Source organism: Urocampus carinirostris, chromosome 10, assembly GCF_059441175.1.
Source record: "Urocampus carinirostris isolate Australia breed hairy pipefish chromosome 10, RoL_Ucar_1.0, whole genome shotgun sequence".
NCBI classification, from domain to species: Eukaryota; Metazoa; Chordata; class Actinopteri; order Syngnathiformes; family Syngnathidae; genus Urocampus; species Urocampus carinirostris.
The window spans coordinates 1389145-1416691 of NC_142358.1; the positions used below are offsets into that span (position 1 = coordinate 1389145).

Below are 27547 nucleotides of genomic sequence, written 5' to 3' on the forward strand. Positions count from 1 at the left end.
AAAAATAAAAAAAAAAATAAAAATAAAAAATAAATCTCATCTCATCATCTGCACCGCTTATCCTTATTAGGGTGACGCCGCGTACGCCGAACTCGCTCCGTGGCGCGGCCCGGGAGTGACCTCAACATAAGATCATTGAGTGAGCTTTTTGGAACCCGTTGTTGATGGTGGATTTTTTGATATGCATTTCTGTTTGCATTTTGCATGATGAGGGTATGTTTACGCTAATTTAATTTATGCACCAGCCAAGAGGTTGCAGTCTTCCTCGGCGCATATATTCCACCGGTCTAAATCTTACCTTTTGTACTCGAGCGCCGCTGGCGGCCGTTAGAGAAGAATTACATAAATTGGCCGCATCAACTGAATAAGCCGCAGGGTTGAACGTATGGGGAAAAAAGTAACGGCTTATAGTCCGGAATTTACGGTAATTATCTGTTCATTAAGCAGTTCAGTTTATTTAATAACCTCTTTTGTTTGATGCTGACGTTTAATTAGAGTGGCAAAAAATAGTTAAATAATATAAAAACCTTGTGGATGAATTATTGTTAGAATACATGGTAAAGAATATTTTGTTGCACTGGCATATAATATTTATAGTGAGCAAATTTTTTTTTGTTATTTTTCTAGAAAAGGAAGATCGAAGTATATTGAAACTTTAAACTATACTAACAGATCATCAAATTAGGTATAAAAATCTTGTGGATGATTTTGCTTATTTTATCCTTATTTATTTTTTAGAAAAAGCTTGAACAAAGTCAGATACAATATTTTACTGGCATATCATTTTTCTACTTTTGTTTTTTTAATTATTTTCTTATATTATTAGATTTATTCTATTTTTAGAAATGAGTTAGAAAGTAGTAAAACAAATCCACTGCCTGATCAATTTTAATTACTAGCACAAGATATTTTTTTAATGAGAAAAAGAGAAATACTGATTTAGTGGATGAGAGGGAAAAAGGCATACTTAAACACAATTATGCAATCATGTCGCGCATGAAAGCTGGAAGAGTGAGAATGTTCTTAAACAATTAACATCTATAAAGAACACTCATGACTGCTGGTAATGATTTGTAAATTGCGCTCTGTGCTGGTTGAAGTATCTGGCTGTTTAAACTTAGTTAGATGGGCTTTCAAGATAAAGTATCTTAACACTGAACATACATTGATTAATGAGCTTTTTCATAAAGGATTTTTTGATGTGACAAATTGACTGTAAACTGTAGTTGAGCTTTATGTACTTTATATATAAATTATATACTTTTTATATACTGGACCGAACCGCTGAGGCGACTGGTAGTATGTACGAGTTATACATGCGCCAAACTCTACTCTTAGTTAGTCAGAATTGAGACGGCATTGATGAAATTTGCATTATCAGAGTTAAATCACAGAGCGATATGTACCGTATTTTCCGCACTATAGGGCGCACCGTGTTACAGGGCGCACCCCCAAAAAATAGTTTTTGGTCCTTTATCTTCCATACATAAGGCGCACTGGATTATAAGGCGCTACAATGGGAACATCGACAAAACAGTCAGATAGTTCAGTCAAACTTATTACCCCCTTAACATTCCGAAAGCTTGCAAAGGAGCAAATACATGTCTCAGACATATACGGAAACAGTGTCTGTACGATGTCACTCAAATGCATCGTTCCAAATATTATTCGGAAGGTTAAAGTCTTGGGATTCAAGAAATGCCAACCATTCCTTAGTTTCTATTTTCTTTTTCGCTCGCAACTTTACTGTGCATATGACAATAAACACTTGGAATTGAGTTTGATTTAAAAGACCCATCACAGAAACATCGTTATCACCCTGAAACAAGATACTGGGAAAATATATAGCTAGTAGCTCACCGAAGTCGTTGCGTTCAATAATAATGTGCAACCATGGTCCTCTTATATCCGTGAGAGTAGTAAACCCAGGAGAGTAAAATATTTACAAATACAGAATAGTAAAACATGTTTTATCAATGCCGTAGACAACCAAACTTGCTATTCATATTCATCTTTTTCGGCCAATTGCAGGCTTTGTTTTGCCCCTTTAGCCTATGCGAGCCTGTAAATGATAAAAAGGATCTGCCTCCTTTACCTCCGAATAACTTTAGCCAATAGTGATCGATTCAAATGATGATTGACACATTGGCTGGGAAATGAAACGCCGACATATGTATCCCAGCGTACACCGCGGACGACTTCGCCTTCGGGGGAAAATCTAGTCGCCAGCTGCTTGCCTTAGTTGCAAGACTGCGACTTAATATTGATCCATATATATGGTGCACTGTATTATAAGGCGCATGGTCAATTTTTGAAAAAAATAAAGGCTTTTAGGTGCGCCTTATAGTGCGGAAAATACGGGACTCAAAAGAATAAAAACCAGTGTTTCCCATTAAGTTTTGTGAGACCCCGGTTAGTGGACAGTCAATGTTAGGGGGGGTTAAACTCCTTTTAGGTGGGGGGTGTTAGAAATAAATCTCACAGACTACAAGTTGAAAGAGAAAGAAAAAAAAAAAGAAAAGAAAAAAGAAAGGAGAAAGAAAGAGACAAAAAAATAGAAAGAGAAATAAGAGAAAAAGAAATAGAAAGAAAAAAAAAAGAAAGGGAAAAAAAGAAAAGAGAAAGAAAGAACAGGTACTTAATCCATTTCTAGTAATCTAGTTTCAAAACAAATTTGATGAGACATTTTTTTAAACATAAAGAAATTTGTCATCTAGATTTCTGCATATATTTTTATTCATAAATGAAAAAAAATGGTCTTCAGGAAAGCCCCCTAAATCAGTTTGTTTCCCCATATGCGGCCCCCAACTACAAATAGTTGCCCACCCATAATATAAAAATATTTTAAAACAGTCATGTTCAAAGTCCGACCCCGGAGCCAGTTAAGGCCCGTGATCAAATTTTTACTGGCCAGCGGGATCTGTCAAAAAATGAGTAATATGTGGTCCACCAGTAATGTGTGCAGTATAAAACAAATGTGTAAACAAAAAACAAATTACCAGATGAAGGGAGAAGCCCCCTGGCCACTTGCCCTTGGCTTTCTGTGAGAATTTTAACCCACCCCATTTCAGACATTGCATCAATAAATAAAAAAAGGTGAGTTGACTGTCGAAATTGGAATATGTTTCACCAAAATATGAAGCAACTGCGTCTGCCTACATTACCAAGAGACTGTGGCTGTTCTCAAAGAATATAATATCAAAAGGCGATGCCAGAAAAACCATGCTGACTACAAAAAGCTAACATGAAATAAATGCTGTGAAAAAGTGAAGCAACTGGAAGATGTTTTAATGGCACAGCAGCGGTTTTCACAAGACCCTAAGAGTAAAATAAAAATGCTACAAAGGCGAGCTATGAGGTCGCGAAATTCACGAAGGGTGAATTCATTTAAGACTGAAAGAATCCCGGGCTGAATAGTCTGCTTTCACACGTATTCAGCTTAGCAAACCTGGCCCACTTTCTGAAAATTTGGACACTACTGTTTTAAAAGGAGCAACGCTGTCCTTTGTTTAAGCGTATTAGTATGTAGTCGTCATCCTTGTGTAGTCAATATTAATATTGACAAATAAAGTGTGCAGAGTTCAAACACCCTTTTCATGGCCAAATTTAAGCTGTTTTCAAGCACTTTCAAGGCGAATTTTTCAATTCTTCCAGAAGGTTTTTTAGTTGTTGACTAAAATAAAATCCCCGTCTTGCTGTTAGCACAAACGTTGTGCTCATTTGCGCTGTTCCTATCTATGATCTTTGTGCCAATGGGCTGCTATAATCAGACATTAATTCTGCAATAAATTGTACCACTCACTGTATGAGTAGAAAGCAGAAAAATGAGCCAAATTGGAACTTTTTTTAATGAATTTTATGATATTAATTGGATAGACTCTCACTTACTCAATCTATTAATCGACGGCTGATCTTTTTTGTTTGACTTATTTTAACATATTTATTGCATGTTTTTCACAGGATACATGTCTAGATTGGTTAAAAAAATAATTGAAAAAAATAGTAGTTATTTTTTTTGCAATTTATCAGTTAATTACAGCACTGACGAGTACATTTTTATTTAATTGTTTTGAATTGTCATGGATTTTGTGGCGTTGTTCGCTGGTTTTCTAAATAGAGCTTTCTTCTTGGGAGCAACCAGTAAAGGGCAGTGATGCTTCACATGACAACGCCATCATAACAAGCTACCAAATTTTCTTCATTTATTGCATTGTCTAGAGCAGGGGTCGGTAACCTATGGCACGCGTGCCAGCAGTGGCACGCAAGAGGTTAACCAGTGGCATGATAGCACACGGGAATATAATACAAATAGTAAATTTTTTTTTTTTTTTTTTTTTTATTAATCGCATTTTCGAAATTTAGACATTTTCAGTTGCGCCCCGTGTCTACGGGAGCACGTCTCCTCCTCTGCTTTGTGTGTGAGTGCGTGTCTGCGCCGCGCCTCGCAGAGGAGGAAAGATCCGTGTTGTAACGCAGCCACAGAAACACCGGCGGGCAATGAATGAATGAATCATGACGGCTCGTCCAGCGAAGAAAATCCAGTTCTTTTCAGCCAGCGTGGACAAATGACTGGGGCTTTGTGCTGAAAAATGAACGTGCTGTTTGTGCATTATACCTCGAGAGCGTTGTACCTCGCACATCAAGCGTTGAACGTCATTACGAGACGATACATGAACATGAATTCAAGGATAAGTATGACAAGGTGGATACATTAAAACACGCTGTGTCCAGGTACGGCCAACAAATACAGACTCTGAAAACCTTTGTCACTGCTAAAATCACCACCAGTGAAGCAAGTTATCACATTGCTCACTGCATAGCAAAGCACAGAAAAACATTTTATATCTGCGACCAAATCAGCTGTTATTTCTGTTACACTTATTTTCAAGTAGCCTTTTGCCTTGCTGCCGTGATTTCAAGTTTTGATATTTTCTGCAATAAGATTTCATTGATGAATGGTATGGTAGCCTTCCATATCACTTGTTTTTGATTGTAGTTCATTGTTGATGAAGGATGGTTGATTGTGGTTAATTTTAGTGGTAAACGAAGTCATGGATGGCTACAGGACTTTTCACATGTTTCTCACATCCATTTTTTGGTTTATTGATGAACAAGAATAGTGGTAGATAAATTGGTCAGTTATACGATTTCAATGTTTATCCATGTTGTATATCCGGACTGGTGTTAGATAACAGCTCTGTTAAATATAAAAAAATTGTAGTGCGAGTCATTGATCTTTGTGTGGCACACTGAATTAAAAGAAATTTTGAAATTGGCACTCCACACCGAAAACATTTCTGAACCCTGGTCTAGAGTCAGACAGCTAAGAAACTTGACAATGGCAATATTTTCAAGCATTTTCAAGCACTTCACCCAAAATTCAAGCATTTTCATGACCATGAAAACACACAATTAAAATTTAAGCATTTGCAAAAATTGCAAAGCACCCATACCAACCCTGAATTTAACGTACCCCGTCAGTTTCCACAACGTCCACGTTGCCATTGTTGTCATCGTCCATCTGCTTGTGGATGCTGCGGATGGCCTCAAAGCTGAGGTCCTGGTTTTTGTCCCGGCAAAGCGGACCATCGATGCGGCAAAAATCTGACGGCGGGGGAAAATCCAGAGCAAATCACAACTAAAAATATGCACAATCAGATTCTCCCCATTTTTAAATGTGAAAGAAATTAAACTGGGGTATTAGGTTAATAATATACAGCGATTTTTTTTTTTCTGTCAATCTAACTCAATTGCACAGAAGGCCAAAACTCAAACTACACCCTTAGTTGCGGGCCGAGCAAGTTAAATATCTGGGGTGGCAGTAGCTCAGGAGGTAGAGCGATCGTTTTAGAATTAAGGGATCCCAGTTCGAATCCCGGCTTGTCCGTGTTACATGTCAAAGTGTCCTTGGGTAAGACATTGAACCCCCAATTACTCCCAATAAGCAGGTTAGCGCCTTACATGGCTGCACAGATCACGGCCGCTATTGGGAAATGTGAAGCACAATGTAAAAGCGCTTTGGGAAGTCATTGACTTGAAAAGCGCTATATAAATGCAGATAATTTCATTTCATCTATTAAAAACAAAAAAACGTTGTTTTTTTTAAACATAAATATAAATTTACAACAGTCAGGAATATAATTCCAGAATAAACAAACTTAAACATTAAACAAATTAAAAACATTAGTCCCCATACAAATATCCCCTGTCAAAACTACAAATTCAAAATACAAAAAAAAAAGAAATATAAATTAAATTTGTGCTTTTAACTTTGGGATTTAGCTTTTGATTTAAAAAAAAAACAAAAACATGGTGGATTAGCATATTCTTTTTTAACTCTTCAACTTTCTGTATCTTCTGCTCTGCATACAGGTTTTTCAGCTTACTCTGATGTTTTGTCTTATAGTGCCGATTTACATTAAATTCCTTGATTACACCCATATAGCTCCACAAAGAAGACAACCGGGTTTACAGGCAATGTCAGTTAAAATATTTTCAGCCTCTCCTTGGCTCCGTTTTACAAATGAACTTTTTGCTCAGCCATTTTAAGGGTTTAGCAACAGAAACATCACCCTGCTTTTCTCTGTTTAGCCTTCCTTTACATCGTGATGGATGGGAGTTTGGCACTGAGCAGTCCATCTCCACTTCCTGACTACTAAATGTACTTGTCAGTCTCGATTTTCAACAGGCCGACGTGTTGCTTGTCAGTGGATAGTATTAAAAGTGGCTGCGCTTGTGAGCCTACATCTAACTTGATTGGTGCGGGAACATTTTCGAGAAGTCTAGTGGCTGCAGCAGAAGCGCTGCATTGTGGGATCCGTAGTTTAAGCGTTATCAGCATTTCACAGAGCTGGGTCATTATAATAGATGAACAATTATTTCACAAGTTTCCGGTTTCCAACATGGCGGCGCGTGTTTACGTTGCGGCTAGTTGCTATCCGGCTATCCTACTATTTACCACTGTCCTCCTGCTTTCCTTTTTGGATACATGCCAATAAGACCGACAGCCGGGAGGAGGTCATCCGACTGGGTGGGCTTTTAAATTTCAACTTTTCGGGCACTTTCTATACCACCCATGACATCCCGAATGAGCTCCAAAGGGACTCGGGTTAACCCTGCTTTCCCGCTCCACCGAAGAAAAAGAAGACCAAGACGGCGCAAAGACAGAAAACAGAAGCGAGGATGTCGTGCAGGGAAGCATGTAAAGTTGAAGGAGCAACGACATGAAGATCTGTCTAATCCAACCGTCATTTCTTCGTCGATTCTGCGAGTCAACCGACGCCTGAAGCCCAACGCACACGTACGGCGACGATCTCCACAAAGACTACAGCAAAGTTAAATGATTCAAAGCTAAAATTTGGTCTTTTGAATGTTAGATCACTTGCTCCTAAAGCGTTACTTGTTGATAAGTTTATAATCACGAATAATCTTAACTGTTTCGGTCTCTGTGAGACTTGGTTACGCCCAGATGAGTTTTTACCACTAAATAATGCTTTGCCACCGGACTACGTTAACAGCCATGTAGCACGTTCTTTGAAAAAGGGTGGCGGTGTCACGCTCATTTCTGAAAAAACGCTGAAATTTACTCCTCATACCTCTAATAATCACAAGTCGTTCGAGGCTCTTGTTATGAGGTCCTCTCCATTGTCAATTTATGTAATAACTATCTATCGCGCACCAGGACCATAAATAACTTAGACGAATTTGCTGAACTTTTGTCTGAACTAGTAACCTATGTAGACAAATTATAATTATGGGGGACTTTAACATTCATATGAACTCCCCACTCAGTTCACACACTGTTGCGTTTCAGTCTCTAATTGATACATTGGGTTTTAATCAACTGGTTGATTTGCCAACCCATAAAGATGGGAACACGCTCGACTTGGTTCTGACTCCAGGAGTTTCAACCTCAAACATAGCGGTGTTACCGTGTACTACAGTTATCTCGGATCTTTATTTGAGGTGCTAGCTAAATTTAGTACCAAAAAAACTGAAGGATTCAATGGACGCAATATAAGCACGGGCACAATTTCTGAGCTCTCCAATATTCTTCCAGGAGCAGTTGCGTCCTTTCCTTCCTACATAGGCTCTATCGAACCACTCCTAAATGAATTCAATGCTACCATGGCTAGTGCCCTGTATTCAGTTGCGCCCATCCGGCTTAAATCACGACCTAAAAGACGCACGTCTTGGTTTAATGATGAAAATAGCGCGCTACCATGCTTGAAGTTTTCCCATCAAATCTGGTGTGATAGTTTGTTTAAGTATAAAGCAGCCCTGGCCTCTGCAAAATCAGCCTACCTTTCGAAGGTGATTGCATCACAAAAGAACAATCCCAAGGTCCTTTCGACACTGTAGCATCGCTTACAAGGCAACAGACTATCCCAGATAGCTCCACTCATTCTGCCCACGACATAATGGTCTTCTTTACTAAGAAGATCCAAAGCATACAGGAAGAAATCTCTAAAGACAGTATTGATTCAACACAAACTAAAGGACTCAAATCTATAGTTGCACGACATGGTGGCTGTCCAGGGATTTTGTCCCGTTTTAGTGAACTGTCACTCGATAATCTTAAACAGATGGTGAATACGGCCAAACCGACGACTTGCCAGTTCAACCCGCTTCCAGGTTCACTTATTAAAGGTCTCTTTGGCGTTCTTTCACCTTCAGTTCTAAATATTTTAAACATATCACTCTCCTCAGGTGTAGTTCCAGCGGCTTTTAAGTCCGCAGTCATTAAACCCACACTGAAACGAACCAACCTTGATCCAAAAAAACTTGTGTAATCATAGACCTGTGTCAAACCTACTGTTTCTTTCTAAAATACTTGAAAAAGTAGTGGCACAGCAGCTGAATGATTTCATGTCCGAGAACAATCTCTTTGAATCAATGCAATCAGGATTCAGGGCTAACCACTCTACTGAGACAGCTCTGATTAAGGTAACCAATGATCTCCTACGGGCAATGGACTCTAGCGCATCATCACTTTTGCTGCTGCTGGACCTTAGTGCTGCATTTGACACAGTGGACCATAATATCTTGCTAGAATGGTTGGAAAAATGGATTGGTCTCTCAGGAAACGTCCTCTTATGGTTCAGATCCTACCTCTCAGATATGACACACTGTGTTAAATATGGCGAATTGACATATTCAGGGATCAGAATGGAGATTTTCATTTTTAGCTGAAATAGCCAGGGTACAGTGGCCGCAGGCCCCGGCCAGGTCCAGGGCGGAGCCCGGTGGGGGCCTCAGGGGCGCGAAGCCCCCCTGAAGCCAACAGCATTTATCTTATTTGCTATGTGAAAATTGCACTAGAATGAATTAAATCCAACAAAACAGAAACCATGTATTATACATATATATATATATATATATATATATATATACAAAAGTCAATTCCATTGAAGTTGGGAAAAAGTTTAAAATGTCAGTAAAATTAGAATAGAATGACTTGCAAACCTTTTCTAACCCATATTTAAATGAATACACCACAAAGACAAGATTATCCATGTTCAAACTCATAAACTTTATTTCCATAAGCAAATAATGATAAACTTAGAATTTTATAATTGCAACAAGTGCCAAAGTAGTTGGGAAAGGGGCTTCTTCACCATTGTGTTACATCACCTTTCCTTTTAATAACACTCAATAAACGTTTAGGAAGTGAGGAGACTAGTTGTTGAATCGTTGATAGTGGAATCCTTTCCCATTCTTGCTTTATGTACAGCTTCAGCTGTTCAAAAGTCCGGGGTCTCCTTTGTCTTATTCTGCGCTTTATAATGCGCCACACATTTTCAATGGGAGACAGGTCAGGACTGCAGGCAGGCCAGTCAAGCACCCGCACCCTCTTACTACGAAGCCACGCTGTCGTGAGACGTGCAGTGTGTGGCTTGGCATTATCCTGCTGGAAGAAGCAAGGGCGCCCATGGTAAAGATTCTGTTTGGATGGCAACATACTTTGTTCCAAAACCTGAATGTACTTTTCTGCATTAATGGTGCCTTCACAGATGTGCAGGTTACCCATTCCTTGGCCACTCATGCACCCCCATACCATCACAGATGCTGGCTTTTGCACTTTGCGTGCATAACAGTCTGGGTGGTTCTGTTCTTCTTTGGACCGGAGGACACGACGTCCACAATTTCCAAACACAATTTGGAAAACTGACTCATCAGACCACAGAACACTTTTCCACTTTGTATCAGTCCATTTTAGATGGGCTCGGGCCCAGAGAACCCTGCGGCGTTTCTGGATGTTGTTGATGAATGGCTTACGCTTTGCAACATAAAGTTTTAACCCACACTTACGGATATAGCGTCGAACTGTATTGACTGACAGTGGTTTTCCAAAGTGTTCCTGAGCCCATGTGGTGATGTCCTTGACACATTGATGTCGGTTCTTAATGCAGTACCGCTTGAGGGCTCGGAGGTCACGGGCATTCAATAATGGTTTACGGCCATGCCGTTTACGCACAGTGATTTCTCCTGATTCCCTGAACCTTTTCACAATATTATGGACTGTAGATGATGATATCCCTAAATTCCTTGCAATTGTACTTTGAGGAATGTTGTTTTTAAACTGTACAACAATTTGCTCACGCAGTTGTTCACAAAGAGGTGAACCTCGCCCCATCCTTGCATGTGAATGACTTAGCTTGTTCGGGTCTCCCTTTTTTATACCCAGTAACAACTCTCACCTGTTGCTAATTCATCTGTTCACCTGCAAATAGTTGGTTGATTTCCATTCATCCACTTTCTGAGTAGTTATTGACACCTGTCCCAACTATTTTGGCACGTGTTGCTGTCATCAAATTACAGAGTTGATGATTTTCTCCCAAAACAATAAAGTTTATGAGTGAAGACAATAAATATGTTGTCTTTGCTGTGCATTCATTTAAATATGGGTTGAAAAGAATTTGCAATTTACTTGGATCAATTTTTATTTGCAATTAACACACTTTCCCAACTTCATTGGAATTGAGTTTTGTATATATACGTTAAAAAAAATATAATATATTGACATTAAAAGCATTTGTAATATTGAACATGATCATAATGATACAAAATAATTTTAATCATGTTTATAACAAATTTTCTATTTTGTTTATCCTGTTCTAAATATTGTATAAACACAAAAGATAAAATCATTTCATAAATAAATAGATTTCTAAATACCTCAGATTGGGATTTTCTGTCACACAGGGGAACCAGCGGTTGACTGCCGTTAGTATTTGAAGTGGAAGGATTTGGAATGGCCAATAATGTTGAACCGGTGGTGTTACTGTTAGTTTCACTGCCGATTTTAAATGCGGATCCGAGTGCCTAATTTGATCACCGGCAAGCTATTTTTGCTTTGTGCTTGTTCATTTTAGCATGATCGATCAGTACCACACAACCTCGCGTACCATAATTGATCAGATCGACACAGTATAGACAAAAAAAAAACATATCCTTGCGCCGATTTTAATGTTTACTGTGACAGTCTTCTCCAGCCATGACCACTTCAATGTATTCTTGATTCCTTTATCAATCTCGGAGACAAAAGCCTCGTCTTCTTTTCTTAGTATTTTCATATTTACTTTTTCAAACACTCATTTCACCGTTTAAAAAGACCAGAAGGAGCGCCATGTTTGAGAAAGCCATTGCTCTGAACAAAAGCTCCGCTGATTGGTTATCAGCGAACATATCGACCAATGGTAGGAGTCGATCTGTTTGTTAGCTAAACCACGTTGTGTGACGAAACAGTCACGTATCATACCTCAGCCCCCCAAAATATTTTCTCATCGAATTTAGACGATTTACGGAAATGACCTTTGGGGTTCAAAAACAGCGGAAATCCGCCGATCCGCGGAAAATTCTGATCCCTGCATATGAGCCCTTTAGTGTTACCTGTGGTGTTCCGCAGGGTTCAGTGCTTGGCCCCCTTCTCTTCAGCATTTATATGCTTCCACTAGGTGATATTATTTGCAAGTATAATATCAATTTCCATTGCTACGCAGATGACACTCAACTCTATCTCCGGATGGAGGAATCTGCCACATAAACTGTGGAAATTTGGAGGCCTGCATAACTGAGATAAAAGAGTGGATGTCACTCAATTTCCTGCGTCTTAACCCTGAAAAGACTGAAATGTTAGTAATTGGTTCATCTAAGTCCCGTGACTTATTCTCTAAAACCGCTGTGAACATCGACAATTGCCACATCACACAGAGCGACTCACTTAAAAATTTAGGTGTCATTTTTTACCCTGATCTGTCCTTTCAAACACATGTGAAGAAAATTACTAGAACCGCTTTCTTCCATCTCCGTAACATTGCTAAAATTCGTCCTATACTTTCTCAGTCGGATGCGGAAATCATAATTCACGCGTTTGTTACCTCCCGTCTCGATTACTGTAATGCACTACTTTCCGGTCTTCCGATGACCAGACTCAAGAGTCTTCAGCTGGTACAAAATGCTGCAGCGAGGCTTTTAACTAGGACAAAAAAGTACGATCACATCACCCCAATTTTGGCTAACCTGCATTGGCTCCCTGTTAGCCGAAGATGCGATTTTAAGGTTCTCCTATTACTATAGAAAATCATACATGGACTTTCCCCCTCATATCTCTCAGATCTGATTTCCGCCTATGTCCCGGCCCGAAGCCTTCGTTCCGAGAGCGCTGGTCTCCTGGTGATCCCAAGAGCCAAGAAGTGTTCCGCTGGTTCGAGAGCGTTCTCCATCTGGGCACCGGTGTTGTGGAATGCTCTTCCCCCTGAGATCCGATCTGCAACCTTAGTGGAAATGTTTAAATTTGAGCTTAAAACTCACTTCTACTCTATAGCATACAAATAACCTAAACTTCTATTATATAATAACTTGTGAAGCCCTTTGAGACTATTTGTGATTAAGGGCTGTACAAATAAAAATGACTTGACTTGACACAGACGGGATATGATTGTGAATGAGTGAGCGAAATGAATTGTTTTGGTTATAATTCCACTAAGCGTATTTGGAGGAAGAAGAATGGAGAGCACAAACCGAAGAATAACATCCCTACTCTAAATAAGGGGGGTGGTGGCATCATGCTTTTCTGCACATGGGACGCGACGAGAGCAGCACGGCCGCGCAGTGGTAAGCATGTGTGCAGCACAGTTTTCAGGTCTTCCTCTATGGAATTTGCCTGTTCTCCCCGTGCTTGCGGGGATTTCCTCCGGGCACTCCGGTTTCCTCCCACATTTCCAAAAACATGCAAGTTAGGTTAATTGGCCGGTTTCAATTGTCCCTAGGTGTGAATGAGCGAGTAAGTTGTCTGTCCCTGTGTGCCCTGCGACTGGCTGGCAACCAGTTCAGGGGGTCCCTGCCCACTGCCCGAAGATAGCTGGCATGTGCTCCAGCACTCCCGCAAGCCTTCTGAGGAAAGTGGTGCAGATAATGGATGGATAGATATAATTGTACACTGGGCCGTATGTGGCCCACGAGCCGTGAGTTTGACACCTATGATGTAACATTTTACAATGTATGATAATGGTTGTTTTTTTTATAAGTAGGCTTGGTCGATAAAACAATAACGATAATTATCATGATATAATTTTTGCCGCAATAGATAATAAAAAACGTTTGTTAAAAGTCAATAATTTAAACTATAATTACACCACCCAAACACTGGAGACAATAGGGGTGCTAGGGGAATGAGAACACAAGTTCTAAACCAGGGGTTGGGAACGTTTTTGACCCAAAAAGCCATTTTATTTTTGAGAAGAACGAACTACACTGAAAAATAAGCGGGGTTTTTTTTTGTTCGTTTTAGGTGTAATTATCAATTAAGTATCAATTTTCTGTTGGTTTATTTATTTATTTTTTTGTTTTACTCCATGTTTTTCCAGAAAAAAACATTCCTAACCCCTGGCGGGATGGGAGGAGGGGATTTTTTTCCTTTTTGAAGGTTTTCGCCTCTTCATAAAATTGGTAATCTGATGTCTTTTTTTAAAGATGTTTTAATTTGAAACTGCTGGTATTGATTTTATTGATATTCTTTGAAATTCACAACAGGGGGGAAATGTAAAGTAAGCTACTTTTAGTTATTGAGTATTTCTCAGACTTCTATGTTACAAATTAACTTTTTTAACCTGTTTTCTATTTTTAATACACAAGTAATTATTCACACACACACACACACACACACACACACGCACGCACGCATAATCACATTCAAAGACCAACGTTTTTCAGTCTTTTTCCATTGTATGTAATGTAATGCGCATGCGTGACTCCATTGAATGTACTGCGCATGCGTGACTTTTCAATAAATGCAGAAACTGAAAAAGAAGTTGAGGGGATTCGGTCAAGTTAGCTATCAGATCTCTCTACCTACTGCAGTAGTCTTTTCAAACGTCAATTCCTGCCTCTGCCTGAATTCTTTGGTCAGCTGTGGATTTATACATTTTTAGACTCAACAACAGTCCCAACTAAAGTCAAGGTGTTACACCAAAAGACGCCATTTTGGCTGCAAATCACTCAAGAATCATATACTGTATATGGAATCTCATTTAACAATGTTGGTTCAGAGGCAATATAATGAAAACACACAAAACAAACTTTAAACACCCAGAAACCCCAGACAAGCACATAGAGAAACTTGATTGAGTGAGCTGTAGGGGTGGACAGGAATATGCATACAATGCACATACTCACTTTTTACTGCCCCGCGCAGTCTGTGCTGTAGGTAAATGAGTCAAGTATCCTTGTTTGCAGTATTTTGGGACATTTTTGCAAAATAAATCCGCTTGCACCTTGTTTTCAAACCATTCATGAAAAAAAATAAAAGTTCAAAATAGGCCTCAACAATCTTTAGTAAATGGAGGAGGTAGACAATTTTTAAGTGGTATAAAGGTTTTTTTTTTATATAGAACGTAGGCTCTGGCATTGTCATTCCATAAATTTGATCAAATCATCTGAAAAGACATGCACTAAAAAGTTTGATTTTTTTCTGGAGAGCAGGTTTGGCGGTTTTGCTGAAATTTGTCTTAAAATATATGATGCCTCTCTCGCTCAAAGAAATGAAAATATTGAAAATTAAAATATGAAAGTTTTACTATTATGGCTGAGTCAAAAAGATCCTTGAACCCCGCTGTAGTGGAAACTGCGCCCTTGATAAAAAGGACTGATCTCACCAACAGTGTTACTTTAGAGTTGCATGTGCCTAACTCGGTTAGGGGAAAATCTGAATTTAAACAACAAAGATGAAATTTGCATTAGCAAACTTTTATCTTCTAATACACGCAGGGTTGGGTAGGGTTACTTTAACTTGATTACTTTCAATTACTTTTGGATTACTTCAATACCAAATATGCTAATAAAAGACTAAAGAAACTAAATCTGAATAAAATTACTAAATTTTGTGCAGGCTTGGGGAGTAACGCAATACATGGAACGGCAAAACGGCAAGCTGTTTGGATTTATATCCATTTTGTTTCTGTCGCATTTTATGTTAGTTTTGCCGAAGATCAAAGCCAGGAGAGAAAGCTTACCACGTGTTGTGAGTCATCATTTTATTCATATTTAGTTTCTTTTGTCTTTTATTAGCATATTTGGTATTGGAGTAATCCAAAAGTAATTGAAAGTAATCAAGTTAAAGTAACCCTACCCAACCCTGATTCACATGTAATCATGGAAAGAGCCATAAGTTCATGACGCCTGCGCTAAGGGAATAAAAAAAAAAAACATAAAAAACATTATTAAAATGAACTGAATTATAATGACTAAAATGTCCAATGTGACTATTATGAAAATCCAAAGCTATAATGAACACAATTACAAAACAGAAAAGACAGGCGATGACATAACTGCCAATTACGCTAATTTTGTCCAGGTTCCTTTTTGTGCAAAGTACAAACTGAGGAGCTCGAAAAGTCAATCTAGTAGTCAGAACTACAAGCTGAAAAGATTTAATAAAGCATTCGTATACATTTTTCGTGGCCAAATTCAAGCATTTTTCAGCACTTTCAAGGCCAATTTTTCATTTTTTTCTCATAACTTCAAAAGAAAAAAATCCAGCATCGACCTAAAAAAAACATTTTCATTTTAGTTCACTTTGATGACTAAAATAATTTTGCTATCTTGCTGCTAGCACCATTTAAAGCTATCTACAAACTTTTGTGTCAATGGGCTGCTATAAACGGACAATAATTCCGCTATTCTGCCTCAACAATGGACGCACAGTTTGGCCACGTCACACTTGTTTACAAACACAAAAAGGGCTCTATAAGTGTTGGGTAATAATTAAGTTCAATACGAAAGACAAAGTAAATGAGACAAACTTTGCCTCATTTTAAGGATATTGGTTGCTTTGAAGCAGAGTGCATTTAAGCTTTCTATTGACTGCTGCTTTTTTGCTTTTTGTCTTCCTTTTTTTAATCGATATTTTTTTATGTTTTTCAAAGGGTCTGTGTCTAAATTGGTTAAAATAGCATCCTGGCCATCCTGGAAGCGGGATTACCGTAAATTCCGGACTATAGAGCGCAGCTGATTATAAGCCGCACCCACCACATTCTAAGAAGAAAACCGATTTTGTACTTACACAAGCCGCACCTGTATATAAGCCGCATGCACCCACATTAAACATATGTAACACAAACAAAAAAATAACCCAGACCCGACTAAGTCCCGCGATTGAAACTGAATATCCTTGATTAAAGTACACAGTCCAAGAATCACAGCCGGCAAAATGAACGGAAAATGATACCGGTACTTAAGGTTTGATGCAGACCGGCAGAGTCCGGGTCCCGTTGAAAGTAATCCAAAGAAGAAAGTGCATATTTCCAAAGGTAAGGGTGGGAAAAATGTATATCCACTATTGTCTGCCGCGTCCACAAACACTCACTCACTTTACGGGCTTTTCGGAGCCCGTTGGTGACGGTGGATTTTTTTTATGCTGCCATACGCTGTCAGGATCCACTGACAGACTTGCTAAAAAGTTGCCTTTCTCGTCGTTAGTCAAGCCAAGAGTTGCGGTCTTCCTTGGCGCATATATTCCACCGGTCTAAATCTTACCTTTTGTACTCGAGCGCCGCTGGCGGGGGTTAGAAAAGTTACATAAATTGGCCGCATCACTGAATAAGCCGCAGGGTTGAAAGTTTGGGGGAAAAGTAGCGGGCTTATAGTCTGGAATTTACGGTTTACCTAGTGCGGTACCTTCTCAAGGTTTCTTAATTTTCCTATTGCTGAGGTTTTTGAGTTTCTCCTTGCCCTTATGTTGGTTTTAGATAGGGGGGTGGTGTAGTAATAGTCTGTGGTCAGTGCAACGCTTTGATACTCCTTGTGATAAGGGTGATACAAAAAACATGACTTGACTAAAATGCTTTGTATTTTTGCATTTTATCATTTATATATAAGACTGAAGAGTTCAGTTCAATGTTTCCCCCCATTCCATTATCTGCACTGCTTATTCTCAGTAGGGTGGCGGAGGCACAGGAGGCCATCCCGGTATCTTCGGGCAGTGGGCAGGAGACACCCAGAACTTTGTGTTTTACTGTTTTGCATTTTCAGGGATTTTGCGTTGTTGTTGTTCACAAGTTTTCTAAATAGAGCTGTCCTCTTGGGTGCGACTAGTAGAGGGCAGTGACGCTTCACATGACAACGCCATAATGACAAACCACCTGAGCAGGCGAGCAGTATAATTTTTACACACTTTTTTGCTTTTCATTTTTCTTCATTTATTGTGTGGTCTATAGAGTCAGACTGCTAGGAAACGTGACAATGGCAACAATTTCATGCATTTTCCAGCACCTCAACCAAAATTCAAGCATTTTCCCCCATCTAAGATTAAATAATCTGGTTAGAAAGACGGCGAGTGAAAATTGCTTTGAAACGAGTGTTTCCAAATGGAAGTTTGCATGTTGGATGTTTCCGAACGTCACAGGAACGAGAGGCGTGTGCTCGGCCTTGCAAAACAAAAAAAAAAGCAGGCCAACTGGTTTGCATCTTGTTTATCTGTTCGTTAAAGGTTTGCAAGGCAAATGATGGCGAAGCAGGCAGTTGAAGCCATTCACATGGAAACAACCTGTTGTTGTGCGTGTTGCCCTGCTAACTGTAAATATGCAAAATCAAGTGAAGGTCAAAAAGTGACTTGCGTGAGTTGGGGGCCTGGAAGCCGGAAGCCCAGCCCGTTCCCGGGCTTGTGTTTGGGGACCTTCAGCCACCCCCGTGAGCCGGTCCCCGGTGTTTGATTGCTAACCCTAACCGTAAAGAAACATTTCTAATAATGACAATAAGTTTGTAACCATGAATGCTAGAATCATAAAACTTGCTTTCCCAGGATGGAAATTTTCTGAATTTTCTAGATTTAGTGCGGGTTTGGTGAAAAAAGTTCAATTTTTTGAGTTATGCAAACTTTTAAAAAAGTGTGACTAGCAGGCATTTTTGAGTGTCTCCCCGCCTAAAAACACTCAAAAAAGCCATAGTCTAATAATGATAATAACTTAGTTGAGATTAGGGATGCATGATAACATATTTTACTGATAGCTAATAAAATTATTCTTCTAAGACCAATCATTTTTGGGGCAGGCTTTATTTACAAAAAAAAATAATTAAAAATCAAATTACAGAGACCCCTCGCCACTTCGTGCCTTTGGTTCACTCCTTCGCGGAATTGGAATTGAATAGCCTTTATTGTAATTGATATTGGCACACAGAAAGTTCCTGCAAGGGGCAGATTGTGTGTGTGTATTGGGTGTCTTAATCACCACAGAGACTCATACCAAGGACACTCAATGCTAGCACGCAGCTAGCCAGTAGCGCTCTAAATACCTTAGTCCGAAAGAGAAGCCCTCCATTTTTTCATACTTTTGTACAATGACAATAAAGCCAATCATGCAACTGAAATTATATATTGTGTGTTATTATTTGTAATTCTATAGTTGTTATTTTGTTAAAGTCGTTCACTCTCAGTCAGTAATGACGTAATTTTAACCCTTTGGTGGCATTTATGAAGGTGTGACGCTACTTTGCGGATTTTCACCTTTTGCGGATAGTTCTGGTCCCTATCAATCGCGAAAACAGAGGAATTTCTGTATTAAAAACTATGTTTCAATTAAGTTTCTCTGAGCCTAATCAAGAGGCTGTGTGTTTGTTTTTCAGTGGACATGCTAATGCTAACACTAAACCCTGCATAAATATATTGATTTGTAAATCTTTAATATTTATGCATTCTTTTGATCTGAAAAGGACACTCTGATGTTAAAAGATAAAAGTACAATAAAAGATAAAATCTCACTTCTGGAGACAGATAACAAATAACTGCTTTTAATGGGTGCTATTTTGCTCCTTTTTTGAGTACATATGGCTCAAAGATCAATAAGGATTGGTGCATTTTTTATTATATTACTTCATGGTGAGTCAATTTTCATAGCACAGAAGCTTTAGTATTTTTACTTTTTATTTTATCATTTTGCATTTTCAAGGATTTTGTGTAGATGTTCCACTTTAAATTTGTTCTGTGTAAAAACTAAAATAGTTGTATATTTTACAAACTGTGTAGTTCTGTTAATATTTTCCTTTATATTTCAGGTGTTTTACAAGGATCCCCTGCAAAACATATGAAATTACAAATAATTTGGTCTATAATGTTTTATTATTATTGATAATACATAATCAAAACAACGATCTGAGAAGCCATTTATTTTTCAACGCTTCACATGACAATGCCATAATGACTTAGAGCAGGCATGTAGGCGTCATTTTTACGCACTTTTTTTCCTTCAGTTTATCCTTATTTAGATAGATAGATACTTTACTCATACTTTATTCTTTATTGCGTGGTCTATAGACAGATTGGCTACAATGTCAAGCATTTTCAAGCACTTCACCCAAAATTCAGGTATTTTCCTGACCTTGAAAATGCAACATTAAAAATTCAAGCTTTTTCAAGGATTTCAAACACCCTGTTGACAATGATTCTCACCTGATATTCCATTTTCTTCAGCCGAGGGCGAAGCGGTTCTGTCGGTCCTGCTTCCTCCAAAAAGACACATGCAGAATATCCATAGGGCCACCACCTTGTTGAGCTTCATCTTTGCTCCGCTGCTGCAAAAACAAACAAAAGCGTCCCCACGAAAATGTCTTCACATCACAATAAACAAAAGATGAAATTAAGACGAGATGATTTTTTTCCTCTATGAAGAAAAGACAAAGTTGTCCGTCTTTCCTCGTGGGACTTAGATAAAATTACGTCGCACTCAACCTGTATTTCTTGTTCTTTGTGCACATGTTAGCACACTTCGGATTAGCAAATAGTAAAAACAGGATTCAAAATCTCACTGAGTTAAAACAAAGTGCTGTGGACTTGAAACAAAGTTGATTGGCTGGATCTGATTGTCGAGTATTTTCCATTCAAGCATTTTTTTATTTTTACTTTAGCCCTGAGGTGAGAAACCTCGGCCTGCGGGCCACTTGTGCAAAATGGTCAACATGTAATGACGAGCACTTCCAATAAATAATAGGTACCTGTTGTAAGCACTAATCTTAAAATTTAGTTTAAGGATTAGTTGTATTAATTTTAGTACTTTTGTAGTATTTCTGCAGTTGGATTTTGTACAATTCCGTTGTTTTTGTTTATCCATAGTTGATTTTTTTTCGTAGTATATCTGTAATATTTCTGTAGTATTACTGTAGCATTTAAGTCATAATATTTCTGTATCATTTTGGAATTATTTCTGTCATAACTTTTCTGCTGTAATATTCTTATATATAGTATTGTTTTACAGGTATTTTTGATGATTTTTTTAGGATTATTTCTGTAATATTTCTTTAGTAGTAATTCTGTTGTAAAATTTTTGTAGCAGTATTTATTTATCATTTCTGGAGTAGTATTATTTCGACAATATTACTGTAGTTGTATTTGTGTACCATTTTTTGTAAAAGTATTTTGTAGTATTTCCATAGTACTCTTTTTAGTATCTCTTCAGTATTTTGTAGTATTGCTATTTTATTTTTCCTTTTCAGAATACAGTAAGACCTCGGTTATCGCGGTTAATGAAAAAAAAAACTGAAAATCTGCAAAGTAGAAATGCCCCTTCAAAAAAAAAAATAAATAAAATCTCATCTCATTATCTGCACCGCTTATCCTTATTATTTGCGAGCGAGCCCCTATCCTGCGGTGCGGGTACTTTCGGGCGCGATACGCACGACACCGCGTCAAGCCGAGCGGGTCGGGCGCTCCGCGCGGAGGCCATCCCGTCGGAAGCGCAGAATCCTCCCCGGGAGTCGGATATGGGCACAACACAGGGAAACGAGAACGGGTCCGGACCAGTGTGTGAAGTGCCTCCATTTTAGAGACTTGGGTCGTCGGCCGAGGGGGATTCCCGCAAAAAGTGAAAATCTGCAAAGTAGCAACGCCCCTTCAAAAAAGATTTTTTTTTACCATTACAGACCGCGAAGCACTGAGTCCGGAAACGTCGAACCGCGAAGTAGCGAGGTCACACTGTAAAAGCAAAATAATATATTAGGTCCCTGTTCTTAAGCACTAGATTTTATATTTATGTTTGTACTAATTTTGTAGTATTTCTGCAGTAGTGTTTTTGTTGACATACAAAGGGAGAAGAATGGCACCGAACATTGTTTTATTAGAAGTATGTGTCATTATATTATGACCATTTTTATTTGGTGGGCAGGATGTGGCCCATGGGCCGTAATTTGCCCACCACTAGACCTCAAAATTTAAAAAAAATGAATAGTTGCTAATTCTGCATTGATTTTTCATCTTACTTTTGATTGGAATGCAGGGATGGGAAAACTAGGGCCCACTGGTCACATGCAGCAAGTAATTTAAAAATATGTTCCACCCCCCAAAAAATTAAAAATATAATTATATATATATATTATTATATCACACACACACACACACACACACACACACACACACACACACACACACACACACACACACACACACACACACACACACACACACACACACACACACACACACACACACACACACACACACACACACACACACACACACACACCTTTTTCCATTGTATGTAATGTAATGTGCATGCGTGACTCCATTGTATGTACTGTGCATGACTTTTCAATAAATGCAGCTACTGAAACCGGAAGTAGCTGAGAGGGATTCGGTCAAGCAAGCTATCGGATCTCTCTACCTAGTGCAGTAGCCTTTTTAAAGTTCAATTCCTGCCTTTGCCTGAATTCTTTGGTCAGCCGTGGGTTTATATCTTTATAAACTCCAAGAAAGGCGTTTGGGTCTCTTGTCATGCGATCCTCCTAAATGTAAACGCCAATTTTTGTAGTGACTATTGATTGCGCACCGTGACCATACTCATTTTTCATAGAGGAATTCTTGGAATTGTTGTCCGACCTAGTAACCTATCCAGACAAAATAATTATTGGGGGACATTAACAATCGCATAAATTCCCTACATAGTTCGCTTACTGTTGCGTTTCGGTCTCTAATTGAAACGTTTGGTTTTAATAAGTTAATTGATATGTCTACTCATAAAAATGGAAACACATTCGGCCAAAAAGACAGATGCTTTAGTTTACTGAAAAAACTTTATTACTTAAACAATACTGAAGGAAATTTGACAAAAATGGCGCGCTCCCAAGCTTGAGGCTCTCCGTCAGAACTGGTGTGACCGCTTGCTTAAGTATAAAGCAGCCTTTGTCCCTCCTAATACACCTTGTTTCTATGAGGTAATTGCTGCACAAAACCAAAAACCAAAAAACCCAAATCTTCTTTGAGACTGTAGCATTGCTAACGAGGCAACAGATTAGATGGTTCTACCCACTCAGTTCATGACTTTATGGTCTTCTTTGAGAAGAAGATTCCTTACATCCGGGAAGAAATTTGTAATAAATGTAAATACGTCACATGTTTAAGATCTGGAAATTATAGTTGCGAGGGATAGTGCCGGTCCGGTGATTTTTTTTTTCTTGTTTTAAGGATTTGTCACTTGATATTCTGGTGAGTACGGCCAAACTGACTACTTGCCTGTTCTACCCACTTCTGGGCTCGCTGATTTAGAGATCTTTTCGAGGTCCGTGGACCTTCAGTTTTAAATATTATCAACACACCACTGTCATGCATAATTTTAGATATATTTTAGAAATGGTAAAATGACCACTGAGCCCCTTAGTGTTACCTGAGGCATTCCATAGGGCTCAGTACTTGGTCCCCTACTTTTCAGTATTTATAAGCTTCCGTTAAGTGACATTATTCCCAAGTATAATATCAGTTTCCATTGCTATGCAAATGACACTCTACTGTATGTTCAAATGGAGGAATATGCCCCACTGAAATTTGGAGACCTGCCTCACTGAGATAAAAAAGATTGATGTCACTTCACTTATTGGACCTCAACTCTGAAAAGACTGAAATGTTAATCATTGTTCCATCAAAATGCCGTGGCTTTTATTCAAACACGGCCAAAGTGACTCAGTCAAAAATCGAGGTTACACATTTGACCCTAATCTGTCTTTCCAGCTACACGTTAAGAATATTACCAAAACAGCTTTTTCCATCTTTGCAACACTACTAAAATTTGCCTTATACTGTCCCAGTCTGATGCTGAGATTATAATTGATGCATTTGTTACCTTCCATCTTGATTACTATAATGTACTACTCTCCGGTCTCCCAAAGTCTCGCATCAAGAACCTGCAGCTGGTATATGATGCTGTAGTAAGACTTTAAACTAAGACAAGAAATTACAAATTACATATTTTAGTTAACCTACATTGACTCCCCGTCAGCTTAAGAAGTGATTTTGAGGTTCTGTTGGTACTGTACAAAATTATGCCCCCTTATATCGTTCAGATTTAATTTTCCCGTGTTCCTGCTCAGAGCCTTCGCTCGGAAAATGCTGGTCTGCTAGTGAGCCCATGAACCAAGAAGAGATCCGCAGGTTCGAGAGCATTCTCCATTTGGGCCCCTGGTGATGTGAAAAGCTTTATTTTCTTAGATTCGATCTGCAACTTCCGTGAAACTGTTTAAATCTAGGCTTAAAACACACTTGTCATACAGTTAAACATGACTATCGAAAAAATATTCAATGTGTGTGTAATAATGTATTTTTAACAAAAGCTAATAAATATTTGGATAGGTTTGCATCAGGCTTCTTGTTTATTATTGATCAGTGCGAATGCCTACCAGTAGGGGTTTACGATTAGCCAAAATCTAATCGACATTGAGATGTGACATAGTGCGATTGTAGAATCGCATTACACTGGATTTTTTAAACAAGCATTTTTAGACAGCAATCCTGACAATGCTTAACAGAAAAGGGTGCTATTTACTTAACATTCCAATAATCCTGTAAAATTCATGTAAAATCTCTGTCAAAGATTTACCAAAATCATATTGAATGCTGTTGTTGAACCGTTTGAAGAATCTGGACGGTTTTGTTATCTTTTGAAAGGTAACAGCCTGAAGTTTTTTGCCCAACTAAAATAATCTCTGAAAGTGTTACTAACATGAAGAATCTCAGTTGATACGTACAAAAATAGTATGCTTTTATCTTCTTGTCTAAATTGTTTTCGGCAATTACAAAGCATGAAGAATAAAGCTGGAAAACAGCTGGCACAAAAGCATGGACTCAGGTCAAAGTTGATCAAATTCTGAAATACTATCATCCCTCTAATGCAGGGATGTCAAACTCAATTGCACAAGGGGCCAAAATTCAAAACACACTTAAGGTCGCGGGCCAATCAGGATAAACATTTATTGAACACACTTAAACTAAATGTTTTTGGAACATAAATATGAATAAAAAAAGACAAGAATATTTACATTTAAACCTTAAATCACTTATACAGTATTTATTATTTTGCTGTAAATAAAAATATCTTGTTAAATTATACAACTTAGAACTTAACTTAAACAACTTAACATTAAAATAACATTCAAATACCTTTGCTCCTATGTCAATGTATATAATAAAAAAAACTTAAATATCCCAAAAGATTGTGCTCTCCTTAATATAGCTCTGTCAAAAGTAGAAATATGATAATGCTACACAAATTAATTTGTAAAAACGTCACAACATTCTGAGAACAGGGAGCCTGATGTGGACGGCGTAGGACGAGAGATGGGAGGAAGTGCTTGCACTTTTTGCATAGCTCCGCCCATCCCTCCCACTCACCCAATCAAATAACTAAGTTCTCTTCCGGTGTTTTGGCAAATTCACAATTTGTTCCGTAGATTTATCAAAAAGTATCTGAACACTGAACACATATTATATAGTGAGCTTTTATATAAAGGATTCTTTAGCGTTGTACAGCCAAAACAAGTTTTTTTGTGTGACACCTCGACTGTAAATTGTAGTGAAAATGTGCCCCAAATATTCTGAAAAGTACTATTTTGTACTTCAGCTTTGGTTTGGCTTTGCGTGTATCTGAACAGGATCAATTGCTTAAGTTTTGAACAAGATGGAGAAAATTTGCATGCAATTAAATTTGTCTCTGAGCCATAGGTACTCAGAGAGGGAGCCATAGGTTCCCGACCCCTGGTATGTAGTATAGTATACGTCATATATGAAGGAATAGGTACAGTGACTAAACCGTCAGAATATGATGTCCAGGGATGAGACGGCGTAGTTCATATTGACGGGCCATTATTAACAATTATGTAAAATGGTCTTGCGGGCCGGATAGGATTACAAGGCGGGCCGGACGTAGCCCGCGGGGCGGGAGTTTGACACAGGTGCTCTAATGCATGAGTTAAAAAACAAACCATAGGTCGTTATTCTTTCAAATCTTTAAAAAAAAAAGAAAAAAAACTTGAAATGTTGTCATAGTCCAGGTATTCCTCATAAAACATGTGCATGACATGATGCCATTAGTATTTTTTCCCACACTAATGGAAGAGTGCATTTAATGGTAGGCCATGCATCCGAGGTTTAAGTACTCGCAAAAAAACTGGCAAACAAAATGCACTTTCCTTTGAAAGTCGAAAATATTGTTCTGAAAAATCGCAATTAGGTTTTTCCACAAAATCGTGCAGCCGTAGCTACTAGTTTGATATGCATTTCTGTCATGACAACAAAATCATTTGGAACCAATACCACCATTTTTTTTTAGTTTTAAACCATATTAATACTGAAATATTTTGTTTGTTTGTTGTACATGATTCAATTGTTTGTTTGTTTGTACATGATTCAAATTGAATCGTTTCTCCGGCGCCGTCACGAATGGCAGCCACTCCAGCAGCTCCCGTGTTATTTTCGATTGTTCTGTTATTTTCGATTGTTCTCAGCTTAGGGATGCTGCTGGAAAAGTGAATTTCCCTTCGGGGATGAATAAAGTATCTATCTATCTATCTATCTATCTATCTAAATAAGGGTGTAGCTTAAAGTCAAACCCTAATGGACAATCTCCAGTCCACTTCATTATATCAAGCAATGTCTTATAGACTGGATAGAGAGCCGACAATGATTTTTTGGGATTTTTTGATTACTCCCTGTATTTTTTTCCCTATCCGCTGCCGTCCTAAAGTGAGGTTTGAAAATGTGTCCCTCAAAATTCTTGAAATGTTCTCAAATATTCCGAATTTCTGTGAAATCTCGACACCTGTTACATTTTACCGGTTCCAACATCAATGCTAATGTTCGAAGCTATATAACATGACAACAGTGTTATTGGGAAACAGAACCAACATTTTCTAGTTTTTTAACCCTTTTAATATTGAATACGAGCTCAGGTTAACGGCTCTTCTACGGTATCATAAACTGGTAACGTCTTACTAGACATGGCAGCGGGCAGCAGATCATCTATCGGGACTGTTTTTGATTACTCGCTGCATATTTTCCCGTATTCTGCCGTCCTTAAGTGGTGTTTGAAAAGTTGTTTCGCGAAATTCTTCAATTTAGTCTAAATTTTCTGTTCGTCACTCAGACTCTGTGAAAGCGCAACACCGGTTTACATTCCACGGGTGACAACGTCGACGCTATGTTCAGAGCTAGCAAACATGACAACAGAGTCATTCGGAAACAGAACCGAGTTTTTAAACCCCATTGATATTGAGTATAAGCATGTAACTTAAAGTCAAACGTTAATGGACCATTTCAGGTCCACTTCATAGCATAGGAACCGCTGCACTGTCAATATCAGAATCAAACTTACGTCTCATGAAGAAGCGGCGTTCGGATGGACTTTTATGCCGGGACTCTCATCGTTACGTTTTCCTTAAAGAGTACACGAAACGACAACCCAAACCCTTTTCGGGGTGTCGGTTCCTTTTGGGTCTCCCGCAAAAATAAGGTAGACGGACCAAACCACACAAGGGATAAGAAGTCGGTATGCCGCAGAATGAGAACACTAGCGGGCTTCTTCTACGCTTCATCGGTGGTCTTCCCATGATAGTCGGATAGCGAAGCGCGCCTTCTATAGCCGGAACATCAAAAAATACTTTTTGTCGCTCTCATGTGTACGAGCGAGGAAACTACAATACACTCCGTGTTATGAACATTTTATTTGTAAACTCAACGAGAACGAATGACAGAAAGAAAAAGAGGCGAAAACAGAAAGTTAGAGGGAGGGAAAAGAGCCAG

The 27547-nt window shown here is 38.6% G+C and overlaps 1 protein-coding gene across 2 annotated transcripts in view; it reads right to left on the reverse strand.

The window, feature by feature from the left end:
* stim1a (stromal interaction molecule 1a) overlaps positions 1-27346 on the reverse strand; it is a 90253-nt gene extending 62907 nt beyond the window's left edge. Inside the window, exons 1-3 of one of the 2 annotated variants that reach the window (XM_088345503.1) lie at positions 27120-27346; positions 19943-20061; positions 5474-5604 (exon numbers count right to left, since the gene is read on the reverse strand). In XM_088345503.1, coding sequence (XP_088201629.1) covers positions 5474-5604; positions 19943-20051 — 240 coding nt within the window. In that variant the 5' untranslated portion in view covers positions 20052-20061; positions 27120-27346. Of the gene's footprint in view, positions 1-5473; positions 5605-19942; positions 20065-27119 lie in introns of both variants that reach the window. The other variant, XM_088345502.1, reaches the window with a different exon arrangement.
* Positions 27347-27547: the final 201 nt, after the last annotated feature.